We start from the raw sequence: 17,881 nt of genomic DNA, 5'->3' as shown, positions 1-17,881 counted from the left end.
CCCGCTGCGAACAATAAATAATCTCTTTTCAATCAATACCAAGAAGCTAAAAAAAATAACATAGAACGTGCATTTGATGGTCTAAAAGGTAAGTTTGGCATTATATTGAAATCATGTCGTTATTATAAAAAAAACGGACATGAAAGCAATTTGAGGGGGTGCTTGATAATGTATAATATGTGTATTGATATAGAATATCGCGGTGAGGAATGGGGGAGGATCACGGGACAAGAAATTCAACTGCAAATTCAAGGAAACACAAGGCTAGCTCCTCATGTGTTGTACAACCCTGCGTGTCGGGTGAAACTTCGCTTGGAATTCACTATACACATTTGGAAACAACATGGAGATGGTTTGAGAGATGGTGATATTCCAAACAATGTGATGGATGATGCGTTTCCGGAAGTTCATGAGGGTACAACCGGCATGGATACTGATGAAAACCACTAAGAATATGAAGGATATGTTATTTTATGAGAATGTAGATTAAATTTCATATTCACTACTTTATTTAACCATAATACCTTTTTTTCATTCAAGCACATTTTCATTAAGTAGAAACTTTAATTAGTACTTGTAATAACTCCATAATATTATTTTTTCATTTAAGTACTTTTACAACATTAAGTAGGTACTAAATATTTCTTCATAATACTTGAACAATTACATTAGGTACTTCTTCATGCAAACACTTCATTTGACTCAAATTCAATCTCCATATATCTCCATAGCGGTGTCATGAATGAATGGCATCCATGATCCGCTTGGTATACAACCATAGCGTCTTCATGATTACCATTTGATTCCCTCAATGAAATTACAAACACCTTTCAATAACGCTCGATGCATGCTAATCGACTCGCAAGCCTTCCCCGGCTTCTTCCATTAGCATCACCATTAAATCTCACAAATTCTTCAAGAACTTGTTCCCGAAAATTGTCGCGTGTTTGAGACGTCCCTAAAGGATTTGTATCGCGAATTTTTCAAAAACTTCTCAGCAAGTCATTATCTTTGGTAATTGAGTATCCAACAAATCTATCCATGCTTGAATTGAGAATATAGGTGAAGAAAAAAAGAGTGAAACTTCACAAGTTTGGGGTGGGTATGTTGAGTTTATGTGTTGAGTTTAAATATAGGTAGGAGAACTGATCGGAATCCAGTGAGTTTTACTGGCAATTTGGGCTGCGCTGTACCGTTCAGCGCTGAGTGATCTAAGCCGTCAGATCAGAATATAGATGTTATTCTCAACGGCTTGAAATCTAGCGTTGTACCATTCAGCGCCGTCTGATTTTAACCATTAGATCACACATGACTGTTAATCTTAACAGTTCTGGTTTACTGGCCATTTCAAATATCAACAAATATATTTTCAGGCAACCCTATAAATAGAGAACTAATTCTCCTTCCTCACTCACACCAAAATTAATTGATTCTTTTCTTTATTGATCTTCTTCTTCTTCTATAATTTTGTTCATACAAAATATGTCACACTTTCAACCAAAACAGGATGATGCACTAATTACCGCTTGGATTATAGCAAGCAACGATCCAATTAGAGGAAAAGATCAAAAAGGTAAAGATTTTTGGAAGAAAATTATGGAAGAGTTCGTTAAAAGACGTCCTAGTGGTGGAAATAGGGACAAAAAGACATTGCAATCAAGGTGTAACACGTTGAGATAATAAGTGAGGAGATATATTTCACATATCAGACCCTACTTGCGGAACATACCTACGGGATTGACGGAAGGCTATTATGTAAGTACCTGAAATATTTTTGAAGTTTTTGATTATTTTTTCAAAGAGAAAAATGAATTATGAAACAAAAGTTAAGAAACCTCGCAGATATGAATCGTTTTTCCAGATCCTAGAGACCTATCCAGACTACAATCCAGAGGTGAATAATGATGATGGACCTACTCAAAACACTCAACCTACTCAAGACAGTCAACCTAGCCAAAACACTGAAGTTGGTACTTCCGCTCCAGTAAATATGGATGAAGATTTGTAGGATATGACAATGTTTGGGAGCTCACCATCTACCCCTGGTTCTGAAACCTCAGACATATCATGTAAGAGACGTTATTTCGACCAAACAGATGATGTTAAAGGTGCAGGGAGAGATTCTTCCAAACGAATGGCTCGTGAGGCTAAAGCATAGAAGAGAGCAAATGATAAAATGAATAAGATCATAGAACTTATTGAATAAGCGCAAGCACAAAGGGTTTCCAAGTATGAAATAGAGGAAGAGTACCTTAAAAAGAACATGGGAAACACTACAATCTTGGCACAAACCCACAAAGAGAAGCTGACTTGAAAATCCTACGCCAAAATATGAATGAAGTAGAGGATTGGTAGAAACCACTCTACAAAAAATGGAAGAACAAGATTTTGGTTTGTAATGGCTTAAAACCTATCCCCTAAATTAAAGTGATCTATTAAGTTATTTTGAAGTTCACTTTTAAGTTTTAATTAGAAGTTAATTTAGAAGTAGAATTTTAATTTTAATGTACTTTTTTATTTTTAGAAGTAGAATTTTAATTTCAATGTACTTTTTTAATTTCTTCAAAAAACATTGTAACCTTGTTTTGCAATGTAATGAAAAAATTCCTTAGTTTGGTAAATTTTCAAATTTTGAAACAAATAACCGTTGGAACAAATTGTCTAACATTTCAAAATTCAAAATTTAAAAACACAGTCGTTGGTAGTGTAACGGGAATATGTGAGAAAACATGGTTAATAAACATTTAATTACTGATAGTGTAAACTATATTCAGGAAACAAAAGATCAAACCCTATTTGCACGTTTTCATTCAGTGCAGATACCTTGGTATATTCTTTCCTGCGCTGAACCATTTCGCGAAAAGGTGATTTAGATGCGCTGAACCATTCAGCGAAACTCTCGTACTACTAGTTCATATGCGAGATATATCTAAAGAGAGAAACAATGTTAGAAAATAGACAATGCTCTTTAGTCGATTCCGAGTAGGGACCATCATCATAAATATCTTACAATCTAAGATTATATTTTATGGCACAATTCCTCTAAATGCCTTAGACGCTGACAAAATTTGCATATCTTGTATGGTAAGTCTAAGTAAGTAAATGCTACGATCAACTCAGGGTGATGTCCCACCTTAGCTCTAGCAAAGGATTTGAGTTGTTTTTCAATGTTTATATCTATCCTAGCATAAACCTCTTGTCCCTGGACAGGGATAGCATTAGTTGGATAAATTTTTTTCGCAAAACCTAGGTGAGTGCCAATTTGTGCAATGATGTATTCATCAAAATGAAATGGTAGCAGGTTTAAAATTTTTACCCAAACAACTATCGTTTCCAATGAGTTCCTTTGAATCTGCATTCCTGGAAACCATCTGGCGGTAGGAAAAGCATCACCATACAAATGCCAGGGTACATTTATAAGTATATTGTTCATGGTTTCTTTGTCCGAGAATGAGACCATAAAAACATTGTAACGTATCTGTTTAGTTTTGAAAATAGTTTTTTTTTTACCCCGTTTGAATTTCAGAGCTCTTGCAATGTTAGTTTTTTTAAAAGACATTGTTGAAAATATCCTTGCAACAATAGAGTTTTCATGGTTAAAACCTTTTAATAAAGGCACCTGGAATGATAGTTATTGGGTTTTGAAAAGCCTTCTTTTTGTTGTTGCTTTTCCTAATGATATGGCTGAGAACTCATTTGTTCGAACATCAAAACTTGAGATAGAGAAACCATTTTTAATCCAAAAACAACTTTGTTTTATTAGATGAAAAAGTGGCGGACACTAAAGAGCCATGCAAAATATTGAATGGAATGAGGAATTCCAAGAAGCGTCACTGCAAAATTAGTGGCAATTGGGTCTGATCATGGGCCAATTTTCCTTTTTTTAAACTCTTTACACACCCATCTAATATCCACTTTTAAATTCTATGATACCTGGCTTAAGGAATCATCATTCATGGTTATAAAACAATCTTGGAATATTAATACCAATAGACGAGTCTTGGATCTCTTAGAAAATATTAATAACCTAGGAATTAATCTTAATACTTGGAAGAGAGACATCTTTGGTAAACTAAACGAAAAGATCAAATCTGCTAAAGACTATAGAAAATTTAGAAGCCAAACACCCAACTCCCATTGCTCAAACCTTAATAAATAAGAAAATTCTAGAAATAGAAGCTCTATATGATACACAGGAATAAATAGCAAAGCAATAGTCTAGGAACAATACAATAGCTCTAGGAGAAAGAAACACAAAAAAAATTCACATTTACACGTTGAAAAGGAGGAAAAGAAATAACATTGATTGTATTCAGGATAAAAACAACACTGTAGTTTCCTTTAGAGATGAAATTGATGAAACTCTAACTTCATGTTTCTCTGAGCTTTTTACTGAATCTTCTATAGACCCTGAAGAGGAAATTTTCTTCCATATCAAAAGTACTATCTCCATAGAAGGTAATTCAACCTTAACTGCAATACCTTCACCGGAGGAAATTTGGATGGTAGTAAAAACTCTAAATTCAAACAAGGCACCAGGGCCAGATGGCTTCCCGGTGAGTTTCTTAAACATAACTGGGATATTGTGGGCTCCCAACTAGTGGCAGTAGTGAAGGATTTCTCCAAAAACAAAAATCTAGATAGTAATCTGAACAAAACTTATCTGTTTTTAATTCCTAAAATAAAACATCCTAAAAACCCTGCTGATTACAGACCGATTGGTCTGTGCAACACTCCATATAAAGTTATAGCTAAGCTGATGGCTAACAGACTAACAAGATCCCCACAACACATCATTTCTCCGTTGCAATCTGCTTTTCTCTCTTCTATGCAAATTTCAGACAACATAATAGTGGCTCATGAAATAGTACATTTAATGAAGAAAAGCAAAAAAAAAAAAAAAAAGGAAACATAGGTCTTAAGATTGATATGTCAAAGGCCTTTGATAGGGTCAATTGGACATTCCTACTTAAAGCTTTAAAAGCTTTTGGTTTTTCGTAAAATTGGTGCACGTTGATTCATCAATGCATATCAACAACTTCCATCGCGGTTCTTCTAAATGGTAATCCTTGCAAGGAATTTAAACCCTCTAGAGGTATTATACAACGAGACCCATTGTCTCCATATCTATTTATCTTATGTATGAAAGTCTTTTCACGACATCTAAATCATCTAGAAACTCAAAAGAAAGTGCAGGTATTAGACTGACACCAAAGGAGACACCCATCTTCCATCTTTTCTTCGTAGATGATCTGATATTGTTTACAAAAGCAGACCTAACTAGCTGCAACTATCTTCTTGAAGCTATACGGATGTTCAGTAAAGCTTTTGGACAAGTAATAAATTTCACTAAATCTGGTATTTTCTTTAGCAAGAGAGTTCATATATAGATCCAAACTGAAAATAAATACAAACATCAGGGAATTATTCGCAGATTAATGAAAATAAAGAAGATAAACATAAAAGATACCCAGTTAGGAGTACCACTCTTCATAGATAGATCCAAACCGAAGGCATTCGACAACATTATTGAAAAAATGGAACAAAGGATAAAAAACTGGCTAGGAAACATTCTCTCTCAACCTAGTAAAATTGTCTTGAATAAATCAGTACTCTCGAGTATGCCCATCTTTAGCATGGGTTGTTTTGTCCCGCCAAAAAAATTAACCAAAAGAATTATCAACTTACAGCGCGATTTCTGGTGGGGCAAACACACAAACTCGAAAGGGATTTACATTAAAGCTTTCGACTTCTTGTGTAAACCCATTGATCAGGGAGGTTTAGGTTTTAAAGAAGCCAATAAAGTAAATCAGGCAATGATTAGTAGGATAGATTGGAGGTTAGTTAGTCAGCCAGATGGTTTGTGGGATCAAATCTTGAAGGGTAAATACTTCAAAAAGACAGGAACTTTACATTCCAAAAATAAATCACATGCTTCTTGGATACGGAAATGCATCCTTCAGGGCATTGAGCATATAAAATAATATAGTATATGGGAAGCAGGGGACGGAGCATCAATAAACATATGGGAGGATAGATGGCTTCCAACAAGATTACAAACTTTGGCTAACTCAGTCCATAGGTCAAACACTCATATAACACTTGTGTCTGAATTGATTAATTCAGAATTACAATTGTTACAATCATCTTTCGATAATGATCTAGTTCAGGAAATAGTTAACATTAACATGTTCACTAATAGGAATGGTCATCTGAAAAAAAGATAAATTGAGATGGACCTTAACAAAGAATGGTGAATTCTCTGTCAAGTCTTTATATGAAAAACTTTTAAACCCTTCAAACTCTGTATCTCATTCTTCTAGAAAGTTCTGGAAAGGTTTATGGAGCATGGACACGTCACAAAGAGTTAAACTCTTTATCTGGAAATGCTTGCAAGATGCTTTACCAACTAAGCTTAAATTGGGTACTGCAAACGATGAAGATAGAAAATGTGTTTTCTGCAAGACTATAAAAGAATCTACTTAACATTTATTCTTTGAATGTGATTTTGCAAAGTCTGTTTGGAGCTTACCACCAATGGCCACACAGGGAGTATCTCTAAACCAACATAATGCTAAATCTTTCTTAGAAAATTATAATGAATGGCAGTCAGGATACTTAAACTCTATTTCTATGGCTTTAGCAGCAACCAAGTGTTGGTTCATATGGAAGGAACGGTGCCTTAAAGTTTTCGAAGATAAAACTAGAACACCAGCTCAATTAGCTCTAGCTATCTCTAGACACTTTGCTTACTGGCATCCAGAAAATAGAAAAACAATATATGAAACTAATAGCATTACTCAGATCAGAGATATTTACTGGCGCCTTCCTGCTGTAAACACTTTTAAATTAAACTGTGATGCCTCTTGGTTATCTGAAAACACTAATGCTGGTTTGGGCTTCATCATTCGCAACTGGACATGCACCTTTCAAGCAATATAATTTGGATGGTGCAGAACCTTCTCAGCCGAAGAAGCAGAAGTTATAGCTCTACTTAGAGCAACACAATGGGCCAACAGAAATAACATACAAAATCCGGCGATAGAGGGGGACAATCAGGCAACAATATGGTATTTACAAGGAAAGGAAAAAATGGTTCAATGACAATGCATCTCAATCTTAGATAAAGTCAAATTGTTAGCAGACCAACTGGTATCATTTCAAGGATTTCAGCATGTAGATAGAAGAGCAAACAAGGTGGCAGACTTGTTGGCAAAAGAAGGGTGAAGATCGAGTAACACACTTCTCGGACTGATCAAGCTCATAGTTTTTTAATTCCTGCAATTTCTTTTGACACTGTCAAAGCGTATGATATATGTAATTTCAATAACGATGCTTCTGTATCTCGTTTTGTTGAAGTTAATCCACCAAATTCAGTCATTGGAGGAACAACTCATCATGAGTTTGTCTCTGAAGAGTCTCAATTCACAGATTAATGGAAACTGTTTTTTTGGGCTAATTTAACAGTCAAATCTAGTTCATAGGAATTAGCCTTAGTGATAGAACTTAGAATCACACCCTTCTTCACCGCTAGATCTACTCTCTTAAACATATACAACTTAGGAACCACGCTTTAAAACAGTGGATTCCTATCCCTCCTTGTGAGGGCAAGGTCATGGGGTTGATCCCCTGGTGTTGTAAAAATAGTGTTAGGAATAGTTCGGGTTTAGGTGTGTTGGGCTTATCCAGGGGTGGGGCCCATCTTACACTGTATCGCAAAAAAAAGGAACCATAACTTTGGGCATACCAAAATCTTTCAAGGCATACTGAATGAAGACAAAAAAGGTTGTTGAATAGCAAAATCAGATAACCCCTTAACCCAAATTTTTTTTAATGGCAAATCTGTCCTTTACGTATTAGTGTTAATAATCTTGATTAGTGATTAAATATTTTGTTTAGAGATTAAGATAATTTTCAAAATTATAAGAGTTGTTTAGATGAAAAATATGAGGAAAAAAAAATCAAAGTTTTGGTTTGGTTAAGAATGAGAGAAAGAGAAGGAGAAAGTGAGAAAATTATAATTCTTGATCCAATGGAGGATGAGGAGGGTCATATATCATCTAAAAAACCTAGGAAAATACACATCAACTACACCAATGATTCCTAAATGGCTGATTTCTTAGATTATGAATCATGGTTCGGCGAAACAGGTTTAGGTTCGGCTCACATCTATGAGCCGAATCTACCAATTGATGAACGGTTCGGCTTAGTGAATCTGTTTACTGCATGCGCCGAACCTATAATTTCCAATTCCCACCCTTTTGCTAGACACTAGTTCGGCTTATATGAAAGTTTCATAGTAAGCCGAACAACATCCTGAATAGCCCGGAATAGAATCATTACTAATTCGTCTTACATATCCAAATTCGTATGTGCCGAACATAATTTTTTAATTTTTGGGTTGAAATATTGTTACTGGTTCGGCACATATGGAGAATATCGTATCAGCCAAAACCTCTTATGTTCAAGGTTCGACACATAATATGATTATCGTCTGTGCCGAACATGAATTTGTTAATTTTTGGGTTAAAATATTGTTCGCGGTTCGGCACATGTTGAGGATATCGTATAAGCCGAAACCTGTAAATGTTCATAGTTCGGCACATAATGTGATTATCGAATGCGCCGAACCTGAAGGACAAATGATTCGGCGTGTAACTAACATTAGAGGATAAGCCGAACTCTGTAAATTGGGCACATAACTGTACGGTTGTGATCAGGAGTCTCATAAATTCTCTTCGCCCAAGAATCGGCATAACCAATCAACACATTTCCTCCATCTTCCGGAAGACCATGAGGCAAACCATCTGATCGAGGTGTAATTACGTCATCTTCATCAGGAATGTGTAAACCAGTGATCCGTCGATCATCATCGTTCTTCTCTTTCTCGGGTTCTGCCACCTTCTTACCTTTCTTGTCTTTCTTGGGTTTTCCTTGGGGTTGTGTTTCTTGATGAACTTCTTGATTATCATAAACTTCTTCATCTTCAGCTATTTCTTCTTCTTGTCTTTCAATTCTTACTTGTCTTTCAATTCTTACTTCTTCTAAAGTTCCTCCTCTACCTCCCGCTCCCAATTTTTTCTTACCTCCTCGTCTAGGATCGGGAGTTTTAGAAGTAGAAGGTGTTACCTCCATCTTCTTCCTCTTTGTAGCTGCATTGGTCCTGACACAAGTATGAAAGTTATAAGACTAATTCGAACAACAAAGAGATTTGGAAAGCCAAAAACTTGTAAGAAAATAAGAAGGCTCGGCTTACCCGAAATAACACATATGAGCCGAATCATGTCTTGGAATTTTTATTAGCTTACACAGAGAGTGGATCGGCTCATACCACAAAACAATTATAAGTCGATCCCATATATTCGGCTCACAACCGATACCGTCGAATAAGCCGAATCTATGATTATGAACTCAAACATGTATTCGGCGCAACATGATATAATATAAATAAGCCGATCCTACACACTTGTAAAATTTATGAAATTTTAACAATAATATTCGGCGCAACACTAATACTATCGAATAAGCCGAATCTAGACTTATGAATCGAAACCTTTATTCGGCGCAAAACTAATACAACCATACAAGCCGATCCTAAGCACACGCAAAAATTCTGAAATTCAAACAACAATTATTCGGCACAAAACTAATACTACCATACAAGCCGATCCTACGCACATGCAAAATTATTAGCCGATCCTATATATTCGGCTCACAACCGATACCGTCGAATAAGCCAAATCTATGGTTATGAACTCAAACATGTATTCGGCGCAACATGATATCATATAAATAAGCCGATCCTACACACTAGTAAAATTTATGAAATTTTAACAATAATATTCGGCGCAACACTAATACTATCGAATAAGCCGAATCTAGACTTATGAATCGAAACCTTTATTCGGCGCAAAACTAATACAACCATACAAGCCGATCCTAAGCACATGCAAAAATTCTGAAATTCAAACAACAATTCTTCGGCACAAAACTAATACTACCATACAAGCCGATCCTACGCACATGCAAAATTATTAGCCGATCCTATATATTCGGCTCACAACCGATACCGTCGAATAAGCCGAATCTATGATTATGAACTCAAACATGTATTCGGCGCAACATGATATCATATAAATAAGCCGATCCTACACACTAGTAAAATTTATGAAATTTTAACAATGATATTCGGCGCAACCCTAATACTATCGAATAAGCCGAATCTAGACTTATGAATTCAAACATTTATTCGGCACAAAACTAGTACTACCATATGAGCCGATCCTATACACATGCAAAAATTCTAAAATTCAAACAACAATTATTCGGCACAAAACTAATACTACCATACAAGCCGATCCTACGCACATGCAAGATTTCTGAAATTCACAAAACATATTCGGCACAAAACTAACACCATCGAATAAGCCGATCCTAAATATAAGTCTCTGTGTCACCAAGTTCGGCTCAAAACGGATTTCAGATATACGCCGAGCCGTTCAAATGCACTTTCAGGGTTCAGTTTCAAGAACAGCTCGGCGCACATCTAAGATTTGTTTTGCGCCGAACCATACCCTGTAACCGCCGCAGAAACATGATTTTGACGAATTAAATCAATCAAACCAATCAAAAACATCAAATACGAGATGGGTTTGTAAAACTAACCTTCTTATTCTCATTTGTGGAGTTGGTTCTTCTTCAATCTCTTCTTCCGGTTGATTTTGTGGTTGATTTTGAGTTTCTTCTTCACTCTCTAAATCTTCTTCTTCTTCAATGGGTTGTTCAATCGCTCGATTAGAACGAGATACTGGCTTACGGCGAACCATTATATAGATGAGTTTAATCGTCAACTAAATTTTCACGAATAGACGACTAAATTTCCGCGATGATACGATGAAAAAAAAAGGAAGAAGAAGGGTTCGGCTGTTGTGGAGGAGGAAGAAGAAGGGGTTAGGGATATGAAACTGATTTTGGTTTATTGATTATAGGTTTTTGTATTAGGGATAGGGATAAATTAGTAGTAATTTAGAGAATTTAAGGGCATATAGGTAATTGAACCATCCCATAGGGTACCCCTTATAAGGTCACTCAAGTTAGGACTAGTCCTTTGTATGCCTTGAAAGTTTTAGGCATGCCCAAAATTAGTGTTCAAAAAAAGTGGGCGACCTTATGACCAAAATCTGTCCCCCTTGATTAATTTGGCTCTCCCTCTGGCCTCCGTCCAGAACCAGAACAGACCCTTACCCTTTTGGTCTTTCCCTTTCCTGCCTACACCTTGTTTGAGCGAGCGACAGAGAAAATCCCATTTCTTGTGCTGAATAACATCTTTCTCTTACAAACAAACCCTACAACAACATCAACAAATCCTCTTGAATGGTAATCTCTTCCTCTGTATAATGTTATTTTATCCTTCTAAAACCCGTTTATGCTTGAAAATTAGGGTTTTGTTAAGTTTATTGTGACTCGAGTCTCATGTTAGGGTAAACGGAAAATCTATATCGACTTTGAGTTTTGAACAATAACTAAATTCAAGAGATTGTTAATAGGATTCTTTGATTTCGACAAGTTCAGAATGTTAGTTTCTTACTGTAGCAGTTCAGTAGTGTCTACAGTGAAAAACCCTTAACATGTTAAGTGAGAGAGAAAATTATACAAAAATTAGGATCCTAGCGTATTTTTGTAACCGTGTTCAATGTGAATCTGCTCAATATTATTTTCTTATTTTAGAAAATATTGGATTTTATTTTTAATTCGGACTTTAGACTGTGACTTTGAACCAAGCTACATTTACTCGACTTGTTCATGTTCATAAAGAATGGCCAATTGGCCTCATCAGCCACATAAGACATATTTCATAGAGTTGACAGTAGATTCGGTTGTATCGTCTGGTGAGGCAAATAGAGCATTCTCTAAAGCAAAGGGAACACCTGATATTGCATCTTCAATTTTCTTGAGGATATACACTGCATTCTCTGATATAGCTTGAATATACACGGCATTATGTTCAAGCCATCTTATCTTTTGGTTGATTTTTTATTATATGTTGTTTGAAACAGACAATTACAATGTGAATGTTATACTCTATTTATGTATTTGATGAATCTTTTGATCTTAATATGTGAGCAATCTATCCACATAGCTATGTAAACTTAACAGTCCGCACTCTGTCGTTTGTTTATCAACCAGTCAGTTTCACAAAATTAAGGCTCTCCTGCCTTTGATGTAATAAGTTAATAGTATTGCTCAACCTACGGAATTTCTTTTTTGGAGTCCAAGAATAAGTAACTGTGTTCATATCTGCAGGCTAATAATAACAAACACACCATTATACTGATGCAAGCATCTCAGAACCGAGCAACAAGAACTTTTATGGACTACGAATCTATAAGTCAGGCCATAGATGGTATGGTTATTCTTTTATATTTCCCAGTAAATACAATTGCTGTAATTTGATATATCGAATATAATCAATCGTAATTTTTTGAGCCCAATAAAAACAATGGTAAAAGAGGTACTAGTTTAAGCTCTGCTATGAAGGGTTAGATGTTTAAGGGTGAATAGTTTATTCTCACTCCCTCAGATCATTTCATTCTAACTTTACAGAAACTGTGGGCAAACCTCCACTTTTTTTTCTTCTCTTTTTTTACCAAATTACACTGCGTATGTCCTGAATACCGTGTGATTTTATAAAGGGGTTTAAATTTATTTGACTTGTACATGTGCTGACAAGGCTGCAGTTACCTGTATCTTATTTGTTTCCTTTTATTATTATGTTCTTGGTGTAATTTTATGGAACTGGACTAATCATATTTTACATATTTGCTTAAATACACAGAGATAGAATTTTGCAAAACTATGGTTATTACCAAATTGCACATATAGTTATACATCTTTTAGAGTATGTTATGGTCCTTAGTCCATAAGTTCATCATTATTTTGTTATTGTCCTTTTCCATTGGTTAACCTCTTACATTGTCTTATTGTATGCACAGTCTTGAAAATAAAAAAAAAAAAAAAAAAAAAAAAACAGTGAGAAAAAAAAAAGTATGCACAGTCTTAGAACTGAAGATGATAGTCTTGGGTAAATAAGTATAATGGACATCAGGAAAGAAATAAGGTCGATAGTATAGACATGTGAACAAAGCAAATATAACGTAAGGTGAATTGCGAAAGGAAAGCACAAAGCTGAGAAAGAAAAACAACTAGCGACATCAATGTAATCCCGCAGGATTGAAGTAGATGGCAAAATACAGGATCACATTCAGTAGAACTCTCTACTTGCATTAATTCAGAGTTATGCATTAATTCCAAATGTATTGCCTTTAGCTCTTCGGCTTTGAATAATACCTTTGTTCTATGTCCGGTCATGTCCCTCATGCATTTACCGTCCTCAACTATGAGGTTGTTCTTGATTGTTGGAAGCAACCATGTGATTTGCAATTGGTTTGTTTTACACCATAATAACAGTTTACTCCTATCGATATTTTTAATTTGATAGAACTCGTTGAGTTCTTTCTTGTCGATGTTTCTAACTTCTATCAAAATTTCTGATGATATTTTGTTTTCGAAGGTATTTGTGGACTGTATGAACGGAAGCTTAAAGAGCTCGATCCTATGAATAGAGACATCACGTATGACATTGCGGATCTCTATAATTACATTGATGGCCTTGGCGATATGAGTGCGTTAGTGTAAGTTTGAATTGTTATCTAATTTGATTCATTCTTCTCCCATCATTTATTTTGGGGTTAGTATATGAAACAGGAATTCAGGGTACCCTCATTAGAGGTGTATGCATGTTGCACATATCATTTGGGGTAGTACTCCATCAGATCTGATCTACTAAAGAGTATGACCTACATCCCATCTTACAGAATTGGGATTTATTTGGCAATGGAGGAACAAGTATGGCATTCCAAAGAGCGGTGATGCTGACCTGGAAAGATGCATTGCTCTGTTAGATTCTTGAGTTTGGAGATTATGTTGGGGGGTTTGTCATATACGACATGCATGCACTATTTGTGCAGTTCCTGTCCTGTAGGACTTAAACCTTATCATTTCACTCTTGACAGCGATGAACAAACCCCACAAGATTGATTGGTTATTCTTTATGACACTTCCAGCTGATTTTATTTTTTATTGCTTCACTTACTATAAAGAGAGAGTACATAAAGTAGAACCACAAATAGAAATGTTATTTTCTCAGCTGAATGTATATTTCTATACTGTTCACAAGGATGTTTGGATCAATTGTTCTTTCCAAGGCAAGAAATGATAACAATCTGTACTCCATTTTGTATCGCAGCTACGAACAGTCTATTCAAGCTTACCTGCCATACGATCGTCAGTGGATCAAGCATCGTACCTTTCAGCACCTCAAGAAATTGGCATCAGGAACTCGCTAGTTAATATCTGGATTCAATATGAGTATCACAAAAGCAAGAAGATCTAAATGAAAATCATGGACGTGTGTGAGGGCTATCCTGCGCAGGTGGATTTCAGGACAAGTATTATTTGTAGTGTTAACTGTTAAGTGTCTACATTGGCTTGTTTTTTGTTTTCTGTCCAGGTCAGGTAATTTCTTGTTTAGCAAGGCCCTACTCATCTTTTTTCTTTTGGACAAGAAAACCGAACTTTTATTAAACAGATACCTAGTACAAAATGGACGAGTTCTTAAATCCTAGCTGTGAAGTGTGGAGGTTTCTGAACCTGTGTACAGTTTATATAATCTTCTGCAGCAGCCTGTTTACTATGCCCACATTTGAATCTCAATTTGCATACAAAAACTGTGATAAAAGTAGTGTACCTAACAATTCATGTTTGTTACCCAAATCTGGTGATTGATGTGGGATGCAGCTTGCACTATTTATTTTAAACCAGGGTTACCAAATTCCACGGAGTTACTATTATGCTCGTTTAGAATGTTTACAGTTTCAGTACTTCTGATAGCCTGATACAGTAAGCTAATAACTTGAACCATATTATCATTTTACTCCTTGATTTTTGATCACTACAATTGAGATCTGTTCCTCAAGCAATTTTGATATTCAATTTAGATGCCCCATATCACTGGTTTCCCCAAGCCTTGATAGTTATTCTTGTATTGACGGAGAAAAACAAACTGCATTACTACTTGTCCTCCCTATTTTTGATCAATTTCTGACATGATCGGTTGGGAGAGGTTCCTTGGTTATTCATATTGCTTTAACTCACAGGCTGGGATGGAGCTGGGGAAGAAGGTGGCTTCAAATCTGGATACTGAAAGAAACCGAAATCAATTAGTTAATGAGAATTTGCAGAGTTCATGAGTAATGAGCTCCATACTAGTTTAAGCTCAATTAGCCGGTTTATATCCTAAACTTACCTAAACATTGTCATAGTATATTGATAGAATTTCAACACTCCTCTCAGATGGAACTAGGTCAGACATGACTCTGGGACGACGATGGCTTGTTAAGCTACTCAAAGTCTCTTGTTAACCTAATCAAAGTCTCTACGACCATGAGACGCTAGATAAAGAAATTACGGCAGGCAAGAGCAATAAAATCAGAATAAATCAACATCTTACGTTCAGGTATGGTGACAACATTTTCTGCTGTTTAAGATTTGCTTGTGAAGTAGGTTGAGTTGATTCTGTTGATCCATTACCCCCAACAGCTTCAGTTTTGCTGGAAGAGACACTTGTAACAGAGGGATTATTGCCATTGGTTGTAGTCTTCCAGTTTACTTGTGCATCATTCGTCTCAAGTTGTTCCTTAGTCTTCCTATTATCTGTTTTGGCAAAAACATGTACAGATGGTGGCAATAGGGTTTCTTGTATTTCCTGTGTGGAACCAAAAACAATGCATGAAATCATTTAGTTGTTTTCAAGTGTCTTCTATAACCATGACTATGACTAGAGTTTGTAATTGTCCACTCCTGTCTCATGTACTGGTGTTTTGATTTCAGTCGGAAAAAATGGACAAAATGTTGCACCAATTTGAAAACTCTCTTTATGCTACAACTACATTGTTATAGGATAGACTGAATAATAATAGTAGCAGACATAAGGAAAAACAAAACCCAATTTGAACGGAGATTTTGTCAGAGATGGTGGAAACAAAAAATTAACCTGCCAACCATCTTTGCCTCTGATTCCGCCCTTGATTGCATAAGCTTCTTTGAAGCCCTTCTTAACTAACAACTCTGCTACTTGTAGTGATTTACCATCAAAGCTACCTTACACAGCAAAAGAGAAATATTTATGAAGTGAAACTCTCATCACAGAAGGGACCAGATGGAAATCGAGAACCCGTTGAACATTATGATCTTGGACACTAGATCAGGCCAAGAAGTTGGAGTTGGAAACGAACTTAACAATTAGATTCACTAGATGTCGTAAATTCATCTGAGTGTTTGATCAGTTTTAAACATAAAAAGAATGAGGTCCACTTACTTGTCAATAACATATAAAGTAGTGTTTCCAGGATCTTTAAAATTCTCCAACACCTTCTTCACAAAACCCTCTTCTTTTCCATCCATGAACTGAATCTGAATCACACTCTTACTCAAAATCTTCAAATTAGGAGAAGCAAGAACCCTTATACTTTTATTATCTCTGATGTCCAGTAGTTGTGAATTTTGGTCGTCTCGAAGCTTACGAAATGCATCAACGGCTGAAACGAACTTAAACTTCTTAAAAACATACTCTTGAGCTAAAGGAATTACAACAAGCCAAATGAAAGTACAACCTGCTACAAAAAATGGGTTTCTATTATTGAAATCATCAATGGAAACTAGTACTGATTCTAGGCTTATTCTATCACTGGAACTAGATATTGTTAATTCGGTTTCGGAGGCAAAGCAAGATAATGGGGTGGCTAAAGCAAGAGATAACTGAATCATCAATGATGAAGAAGCTTTATCTAAGACTCGCAGATGGTTTTGGAGAGAATTTGATGTACGGACAGTGGATGGAATTTTCAGAGAAGAGGAGCTTTTAGTTTTTCGGTTTATAACATTTTGGTGGTGGGTTTGGAAGGATTTAGGTTTTGAATGGGGAGATGTGGTTGCGGAGGTGGTAACGGTATTGGTTTTAGGGGTTTTGCGGATTGGCAAGGAAGATGAAAGCCCGAACACAGTGAGGGAATCCATGTGAGGAGAAATGATGAGGTTTGAGGGAATAGCAGAGTAAGAGAGATGGATAAGATTAGGATGGAATGAATCCTGTATTTAGTTGACGGCACCACTTCTTTCATACACTGTGCGATCGTCTTCTTTTGCTGCTTTATTCATACACTGTGCGCTCGTCTCACCAATAGGAACCGAAACAAAATGGTTGAGAACCGGAACCAGAATTATGAAGTAGAACTTCGTTAAATTAATCCACGATCAATTAATAATTTCGCCAAGTTAATATTTTTCTGACGGTCCTCAAAAATTGATGTGATTTGTAAATAGTGGTAAAAAGTGATTCGATTCTCGAACTTGTGAAGGATAACTTTAGACTTAAATTCAAAACTAAATAGAAAACTCACTAATAATTATAACAAACACTGATAAAGTTGGTATCAATATTAAAAGAACACTGAGGCTAAGATTCCACTATTTTCCAAGTTCAAAGTGATTTGGTCCAAATATTTATATTCATGCAAAATTCTCGTTTACTTTGATTCTAAAATATTGCAACTAATAGATTTTCACAAGTAATAATTGTAAATACCAAGTATGAAGCATCAAGAGTCTATAAACTAAGCACACTCCATCAAAATAGATCACAATCACTCAAATAAAAATCATATTCAATATTAGTTCAAGGAAAATAATCATATAATTATTGCAAATAAAAAGATAAAATAGAATATACCACTTTTTGTTGGAAAAATAGCTTCCTCTATCGCCT

General features: G+C 35.7%; 2 protein-coding genes across 3 annotated transcripts; one reads left to right on the top strand and one right to left on the bottom strand.

Annotated features, from left to right (window-relative positions):
- Positions 1 to 11,122: 11,122 nt before the first annotated feature.
- On the top strand, positions 11,123 to 14,758 carry LOC113334728 (enhancer of rudimentary homolog). Its single transcript, XM_026580915.1, has 4 exons — positions 11,123 to 11,376; positions 12,304 to 12,403; positions 13,571 to 13,691; positions 14,306 to 14,758. The coding sequence occupies exons 1-4, from the start codon at positions 11,374 to 11,376 to the stop codon at positions 14,403 to 14,405; spliced, it is 324 nt and encodes a 107-aa protein (XP_026436700.1). The 5' UTR covers positions 11,123 to 11,373; the 3' UTR covers positions 14,406 to 14,758.
- Positions 14,759 to 14,882: 124 nt separating this feature from the next.
- LOC113334727 (rhodanese-like domain-containing protein 4A, chloroplastic) lies at positions 14,883 to 17,229 on the bottom strand. Of its 2 annotated transcripts, none has more exons than XM_026580913.1 (4): positions 16,436 to 17,229; positions 16,112 to 16,214; positions 15,569 to 15,823; positions 14,883 to 15,258 (listed from the first exon to the last, which is right to left on the bottom strand). In XM_026580913.1, exons 1-4 carry the CDS (start codon positions 17,131 to 17,133, stop codon positions 15,205 to 15,207), a joined length of 1,110 nt encoding a protein of 369 aa, XP_026436698.1. In that variant the 5' UTR covers positions 17,134 to 17,229; the 3' UTR covers positions 14,883 to 15,204. The 2 variants fall into 2 exon arrangements, with proteins under 2 accessions (XP_026436698.1, XP_026436699.1); XM_026580914.1 differs by having other exon boundaries at positions 16,112 to 16,218; positions 16,436 to 16,576.
- Positions 17,230 to 17,881: the final 652 nt, after the last annotated feature.

The sequence above is a fragment of the Papaver somniferum genome, unplaced genomic scaffold (assembly GCF_003573695.1).
Source record: "Papaver somniferum cultivar HN1 unplaced genomic scaffold, ASM357369v1 unplaced-scaffold_137, whole genome shotgun sequence".
Lineage (NCBI taxonomy): Eukaryota > Viridiplantae > Streptophyta > Magnoliopsida > Ranunculales > Papaveraceae > Papaver > Papaver somniferum.
The sequence above is the reverse complement of the archived record's forward strand: the minus strand, read 5'-3'. Positions and strand labels throughout refer to the sequence as shown.